The sequence below is a fragment of the Lytechinus pictus genome, chromosome 14 (genome assembly GCF_037042905.1).
Source record: "Lytechinus pictus isolate F3 Inbred chromosome 14, Lp3.0, whole genome shotgun sequence".
NCBI lineage: Eukaryota > Metazoa > Echinodermata > Echinoidea > Temnopleuroida > Toxopneustidae > Lytechinus > Lytechinus pictus.
In genome coordinates, this window is record NC_087258.1 from 7,171,475 (window position 1) to 7,180,404 (window position 8,930).

General features: G+C 34.8%; 1 protein-coding gene across 1 annotated transcript; it reads left to right on the forward strand.

Moving 5' to 3' along the window:
* The first annotated feature begins 262 nt into the window (after positions 1–262).
* Positions 263–8,451, forward strand: LOC129276700 (EF-hand domain-containing protein D2 homolog). Its single transcript, XM_054913098.2, has 3 exons — positions 263–405; positions 1,296–1,430; positions 3,955–8,451. Exons 1-3 carry the CDS (start codon positions 289–291, stop codon positions 4,084–4,086), a joined length of 384 nt encoding a protein of 127 aa, XP_054769073.1. The 5' UTR covers positions 263–288; the 3' UTR covers positions 4,087–8,451.
* The last annotated feature ends 479 nt before the right edge of the window (positions 8,452–8,930 follow it).

The window sequence follows — 8,930 nt, forward strand, 5'->3', positions numbered from 1 at the left end:
CTAGATTTAGGATGTGCTATCACTAGGTGGCGCTGTTCACTTTTTCATGTGTCAAGCATTCATATACTACAGTAAGGTTTATGTATATACCCTTTTCTATCAAGATTTGTATTTTTATTAAAAAAATGATAGTGGATGTACAGTATAAAAGAGCCTACAAGTGGTTTACTTACTTACTTACTTACTTAAAATTGTCATGTCTTATTATCCATATGTTACATTTGTCTTTTTATCTTTCCTTTTCCATTTTTTTGTAGGTATGACACAGGAGGTGATAATTTCATTGACATGATGGAGTTAAAATACATGATGGAGAAACTAGAAGCCCCTCAGACTCACTTAGGGCTTAAAGCAATGATAAAAGAGGTAGATGAAGACATGGATCAGAAGATCAGTTTTAGAGAGGTGCGTTCACTTTCAAGTTCACCCCAGGAAAATGTTGATTTGAATCAATAGAGAAAAATCAAAGATCAAAATCAGGTGTTAAATAAAAAAGTTTCGCTTATTTTTTCACAAAACAGTTATATACACAACTCAGTGTCATACAGATGAGAGAGTCAGTGATGTCCCTCACTTTTTTTTGTTTTTTATTGTTTGAAAAATTGTACAATATTTCAATTTTTACAGATTTGACAATAAGGACTAAACTTGACTGAACCATAAAATGTTAAAACAATGGTAATTCTACATGTTCAGGGAAGAAGAAAACTTTGCTTCATAGGAGATTGAGGATTAAATTAGAATATTTCATGTAATAAAATATAAATGAAATCGTGAATGACTTCATCAGTCCCCTCATTTACTTTTTCTCTTTTTATGCAAGTTAACTTTTTGTTGGGGTGGACTTGTCTTTGTTTAACATAAGTAAATGTAACTAATATGTGAGATGGTTATTTGATGTCACCAATGATATGAAATGAAAAACCAGTTTTCATTCAAGGTCTAAGGTCATTTGAGATTGACAAACTTTGAATTTTATAATCCATTTATTTAATTTTTTTCTCTCTTTTTGAAAAAATATCTTAAATGTAGTGGTTTTCTAAGTCAGCGCTGCAGTTAGTTTAAATGGCATAATACAGCCCAGAGTGCTAGAGGCGTTTCACTTGTTTGAAAAGTTTCATCAGTGATTCTAACGGATTAATTTACTCTCAGCCACTCAGATGCAAGGGATTTCAGTGGCTTTTAACAGTTGTCATTGGAAATCACTGATTATCTGTTTCCTGAATTGCTCCCCTGATGTCTAAAGAGAGCCCTCTAAGAATTCTTTCTGACCAGTTTATTTTTCATCTTCCCAGTTTCTACTGATCTTCAAGAAAGCAGCAGCTGGAGAACTGGCAGAGGGTAGTGGCTTGAGTCAGCTAGCCCAGCTTACAGAGATCAATGTGGATGAAACGGGCGTCGGCGGGGCCAAAGACTTCTTTGAGTCTAAGGTAGGCTTGGTCTATCCACCATACATTTAGGGTGCTTTCTAATATTCCACCTCTCACAATAGGTGGCGCTATCAATCACCAGTGGCGATCAGTAACATGTCATTCAGATGTTACCATCACTCACGATGGATAGCGCTATCAATCACCAGTGGTGATCAGTAACATGTCATTCAGACGTTATCACCACTCACGATGGATAGCGCTATCAATCACCAGTGGTGATCAGTAACATGTCATTCAGACGTTATCACCACTCACGATGGATAGCGCTATTAACCACCAGTGGGGATCAGTAACATGTCATTCAGACGTTATCATCACTCACAATGGATAGCATTATCAATCACCAGTGGTGATCAGTAACATGTCATTCAGACGTTATCATCACTCACGATGGATAGCGCTATTAACCACCAGTGGGGATCAGTAACATGTCATTCAGACGTTATCATCACTCACAATGGATAGCGCTATCAATCACCAGTGGTGATCAGTAACATGTCATTCACACATTATCATCACTCACGATGGATAGCGCTATCAATCACCAGTGGCGATCAACATGTCATTCAGACGTTATCACTACTCACGATGGATAGCGCTATCAATCACCAGTGGTGATCAGTAACATGTTATTCAGACATTATCACCACTTGTGATGGATAGCGCTATCAATCACCAGTGGCGATCAACATGTCATTCAGACGTTATCATCACTCACGATGGATAGCGCTATCAATCACCAGTGGCGATCAACATGTCATTCAGACGTTATCATCACTCACGATGGATAGCATTATCAATCACCAGTGGTGATCAGTAACATGTTATTCAGACGTTATCACCACTCATGATGGATAGCGCTATCAATCACCAGTGGCGATCAACATGTCATTCAGACGTTATCACCACTCACGATGGATGGCATTATCAATCACCAGTGGTGATCAGTAACATGTTATTCAGACGTTATCATCACTCACGATGGCTAGCGCTATCAATCACCAGTGGTGATCAGTAACATGTCATTCAGACGTTATCACTCACGATGGATGGCATTATCAATCACCAGTGGTGATCAGTAACATGTCATTCAGACGTTATCATCACTCATGATGGATAGCGCTATCAATCACCAGTGGCGATCAACATGTCATTCAGACGTTATCACCACTCACGATGGATAGCGCTATCAATCACCAGTGGCGATCAACATGTCATTCAGACGTTGTCATCACTCACGATGGATAGCGCTATCAATCACCAGTTGTGATCAACATGTCATTCAGACGTTATCACCACTCACGATGGATAGCGCTATCAATCACCAGTTGTGATCAACATGTCATTCAGACGTTATCATCACCCACGATGGATAGCGCTATCAATCACCAGTGGCGATCAACATGTCATTCAGACGTTATCACCACTCACGATGGATGGCATTATCAATCACCAGTGGTGATCAGTAACATGTTATTCAGACGTTATCATCACTCACGATGGATAGCGCTATCAATCACCAGTGGCGATCAACATGTCATTCAGACGTTATCATCACTCACGATGGATAGCGCTATCAATTACCAGTGGTGATCAGTAACATGTCCTTCAGACGTTATCATCATTCACGATTGATGGCATTATCAATCACCAGTGGTGATCAACATGTCATTTAGACGTTATCACCACTCACGATGGATAGCGCTATCAATCACCAGTGGCGATCAACATGTCATTCAGACGTTATCATCACTCACGATGGATAGCGCTATCAATCACCAGTTGTGATTAACATGTCATTCACACATTATCATCACCCACGATGGATAGCGCTATCAATCACCAGTGGTGATCAACATGTCATTCACACATTATCATCACTCACGATGGATAGCGCTATCAATCACCAGTGTTGATCAGTAACGTCATTCATACGCCATCACCACTCACAATAAAACATGTCTTATGCTTCTCAATTCATGTTAACGTCTGAAAGAAAGGGGGGGGGGGGCTAATGTTGCAACATAACACTATTTGAAATTCAGTTGTTCCATGATGATGACGCTGATGTGATCATGATTAAAACAATACCAGTAATAATGATAATGTAAATGATAGAAATAATGATGATGATAATGATAAAAGCAATAATTTCAAAATGAATATAATAATAATATTAATGATTTTGATAATATAGTGATAATGAATACAATATTATAATAATATTAATAATGATAGTAGTGATAATAATAACAATAATCTACTACTACTACTACTACTACTACTACTACTACTACTACTACTACTACTACTACTACTACTACTACTACTACTACTAATAATAATAATAATAGTAATAATGATAATAATAATAATGATAGTAATAATATTAATAGTAATAATAATAATAATATTGATATTAATATTAATAATAATAATAATGATAATAATAATAATAATAGTAATAATAATAATGATAATATTGATAATAATAATCTGTATCAATGGTTTATTGTTTCAGATCAAAGTTCAATCACAAGAGAACAAATTCTATCAGGAGATTCTTGACGAACAAGAAGAAAGGAAGAAGGAAGCTGAAACAAAAAAATTAAGACAACAAGAGTTCAAAGCAAAGGCAGCCATCTTTAAATAAAAGTGAACTAACTGACTGAAATTACAAATTGCTGGGTATGAGAAGAGAGAGCCATTTTCTACATGAGAAACTTACTGAATCTGTGGTACTTATCCTTGTCTGTTCAACTGTTCGCTCCTGCTATTTCTTTGGTCGTCTTTCTGGTTTCAATGAGGTTTTTTTTTTAAATTAACTTGTCGACATCTCGGACTGCTACGTAGTGCTACGCATGCATCACTCCTCTCCCTCATCCACTCAGAATAGAGAATTGATTCTTCTATAGTCATCACTTGTACCTATGATGTCATCACAAGCCGTCTACACTTGGCTGTACACATCGAGTGAAATCAAATGTTATGAGGAATTAATGTCACCAACGCATCAATATCCACAGCTGGATAGAGCTACAACACGTTATTTTGAGTTAAAATAAGAGAGTACTCCAAAAGGTCAAGTGTGCACAAAGTTCCACACTTTTCTATTGTGCATGCGTGGAGTACTTTATGCGTTGGTATGGCACCATGTACGGTTAATTGTGTACTTGTAGTACTTTTCCTTTGCCCAAAGGTCTCACGTGCGGCAGAGCACTATGAGCTCCATCCAGCTTATGGATATCGATGCACCGACATTGACTTGCGTGATCTTGGTTGCCGTTCTTGTTCTCATTGACCCAAACTTCCTATTGTCTTAGAGTGAGAGAGACAGTAAGACAGATACCAAACTAAACACCTGTGACTGCCTACATTAGGTACCGTTCTTTTAATCCTGTACTGTGCTTATGTTCATCTGGGCCATGTTACACAAAACTAATCTGTGGTTTTATGATTGATCATTGCAATCATTTGTAAAAATAAATCTTATGATCAATTTTTGCCTCTTGTATGAAATGCTATAGCTGCATATCGACTGCAAATTTGCAATTGATTTTTGTAATTAATTGGAATGAAAATTTTAGCACACCCTTTTAGTCCCTGTGTAACCAGGACTATCTAGATAGACTCAAAGGATATAGTATTTCAGTAATACAAAACTCAGTCAAGATGAATGCTCTCTCGTGGAACTATTTTGGTCGAAAAAAAAGTATTTTTTTTTGGTGGTGGGATTTATCATTTGTCTTAATATTTTCTACATAAGTTTAATCAATAAATTGGTAATCATATTTGAATCAAGTGCTGCGCCTTAGAAGTCTAGTTATTTTCAAGATTAGTGTGATTAACTCATATCATTCTTGTGTCAAAATTAATCTATATTCCTTTTATAAAGATGTGTTGATCACAACTATTGAAAGTTAGCCAACACCAACATGTAGAATGCATGTTTTCATTGTGTGGACCAATTGGTGTTATTCATTTTGTTTACAAAGTAATATTCCCAAGATAAAAAATTATGACATATGTATGGCTTTCCACATCTGTGATAGGTCAAATCTATCCCTATTCCTTGTAATACAGAGCCTCTAGCTCTTTAAAATAAGTTTTCCTTCCATTTTGTTTACAAAGTGATATTCCCAAGATAAAGAATTATGACGTATATGGCTTTCCACATCTGAGATAGGTCGAGTCTATTCCTTGTAATACAGAGCCTCTCTTTAAAATATGTTTCTATTGGAATGATCTTTAATTGATGTTTACAATAACTGGGTATTATTTGATTATTTAGAATAAGAATATGGTGTTAAAGGTTGTATAAATTTCTTTTTTGAACATATATAAATGTGCTATTTAGTATATATCAGCTCACTTGAGTAGTTGCATTTGAACATATTGTATAAATATATAAGAGTAGTTTAGATAACTTTTGTACATGTACTGTATACTGTGCTGGCTTGAATGAAAAATCTAAATATATATTATGAAGCCTTGTTTAGTTCTTTTTGAAGAATAATTGCAGTAGCTGCATTTTGTATTTGATTTATAGAGTAACAAATTTAGTTGGAAGAGCAAAACCCCAAATGAAATTACCTACTCATCCTGCTTTGTCCTCTACGATACACATTCAGCAATTGTTTTTGATAATTTTGTATGATATATTTTTACATTTCATATAATAAACCATATTATATTTTATCATTTTTTAAAGAGAGATAAGTGTTGTGTTATGTTTCAGTGTGTTTTTGCAATGTCTGTAAGGTTTTTGTTGATTTCATTTCCATGTTATAAATTATTTAACATTGTAGTGGATAATTACTATCAGAGAATGTTGATATTTACAGTGAGATGTTATGGATTTAATTCACTCCAGTCAAGAACTTATTTGATGGCGATAAGAGCTTCTCTAGAATGCAAATAGGTGTTTACAATACATTCAGTAATATTCCTTGCTCTAGAATCGCAAACGTGAATCACAAACAAAAATGCAAAACACAAATCGGCATTCAAGGAAATCCTTCCTACCGGGAAACCGTTTATGATACTTGGGTTGAGAGTGCCAAATGTAGATTAATGCCTTGCCTGAGGATTTGAGTGCTGCAATGGGATTTGAAACCCAAACCTTGAGGTCATAGTTCTTTGTGTATATATACCCAGGCAATTTGGTTTGTTTTGTGAATCAAGTTACTAGTAACAGTCTTAGGGGCTGGAACTGGGATTTTACAAATCAACTACGGATTATCTTTCTTTTTTTGCTTCCACATTCCCATGAATATACAATGATATCCTCTTTCATTAAATTTGACCAATGCGCATCTTCGTGTGCCTGAGCTTTCAGATGCTATGAGATTTTATTGTATCATTTGTAAGAACACACATTGTTGTTTAAAGTAATGATGAATATCTAATATTTGCTCACATTTTGTAAATTGATGCTCTTTTCCTGCAAGAAAATTTTACTTTCGCTTCATATTTCCATGTAAACCTTAAAAATATAAACACTTTGATATTAGGCTTATGGGTCATTCACATATTGTTCATTTTCTGGGGATGTTCCTCAAAATAATTATATACAACCAAACTTGTTTGCACATAGAAACATTTGCATGGATTTCTGTAAGGTCAGTAGGTCTTTTTACAAGTTACCATTGATAAGTTTGTGACCAAATCATGTTTCTTCTTCATTGAAAAAAAAAATCATTCCTTGCCATATTGATTACGCATTACATGTAGAAAGACCAATGCATGTAACATAAATTTATCTCTTCCAAAATTGAATTACTCAATATTTAATGTTATCTTACAGTCTTTTTGTCATTGTGGATTTTCGTTTTTGTCCTAATTGTTGTTCCAATATTATTATTTTGTTTTCTTCGTATACCTTCACTTTAAGGTCTTCTCATTTTTTTCCTTCATATTTTCTATATATTCTGAAGCACTTATGAAATTATAAAATGTTACCTCATGGTATTGCGAATGAAAATATCTTATAAAGTAACAAGGGAAAATGGATGAGAAGGATATACTTTTGACCTACACACAAGATGTTAGCACGGAGCCTTATAGGTGCTCACAAACCTTTTTTTTCGGGGGGGGGGGGGGCACAATTCAGAAGAGTTTATGTCTTGGGTACAGTGCAGACAATGTGTGTCTCTGTATATGACATTTTTACAATGATTTGAATTTTGCTGATTTTGCACATTCAATATCGTCCCTTGTATTATTTTCCATTGCTGCACGTAAAGACAACATCAGGACCCGGTAATACAATGCTTAGCAGTTGATCGTAGGGGTGAATATTACATTGCATATAATATGTAATGTAATTGCATGTATTATTAAGTGCAATAAATCGTATCAGTCCACTTTACAATCAATTACTAAGCATTTTGTTACCGGGCCCACCTGAAAATAGAGTATATTTATATGAGTTTTAAAAATGTGAAAATATCCATACACCAGAGTGCCAGCTAATATAATATACAGGTAACTCTGCATAAGTTGAATCTGTTGGGATTACAGAATTCTGTTTGTCTTGGGGGAAATTCAACTTAGAAGTACATAACACATGTTTTTGATAATCTGGTCTCAAAATTGCTTCACTTAAGTGAATATTTGATGTATTGAAATTCGACTTGGGCAAAGTTACTGTTTGTACACTTTCTGTGATTACATTGTCCCATTATCTCAAACCATAAACTAAGCATTATTACTAAAAAAAATAGTGTCCACTTTACCTTTGACATTTTTTCACGCAATGTTGCAATATTGCAATAGTCCACATACCAATGAAACTGGTGATTGTATTAGTTCCAGATGTCACTATTTTCTATATCTCGGACAAATCATATTCATTTCTGTGATCAATGTCCTTATTTGGAATGAAATTATCTTACAAAATATGAAGTAAAAAAATTACAGTACTCTGATTTAAAGGGTATGGTAATATGCAAGATCATGATATGTTTGTATTTGGTTGTGGCTTTTATCATATTAAAATTCACCAACAAAACTTCAATTGCTTGATTCTGTGAGTGGTTCTATAAATTTTGGGTTTCAAAATTTGAGTCTGATGAAAAAAGGATGGCAATGTTTTGGATGATGATGACTTATGATTGATGACGATGATGGTTGATGGTGATGATTGATGGTGATTGTGATGATGATGATGATGATGATGATGATCATGATGATGAGCATGATGATATGATTTGATGGTGATTGTAATGATGACAATGATGATGATTGATAGTGATTGTGATGAGGATGACAATGATGATGGTGAAGATGGTGATCATAATGTAAATTACATACTTGATGGAATTGAATTGTCAAGATAGTGATATGGGCATGATTATGGTGATAGTTATGGTTTAGTATGATGGTGATGATATTGATAGTGATGATGATGGTGGTGGTAGTGATGATGATGATAATATTATGACATCCTATTTTCAGAGCGCTTCATCAACATTTGTCGTCTGACAGGATGTCAGA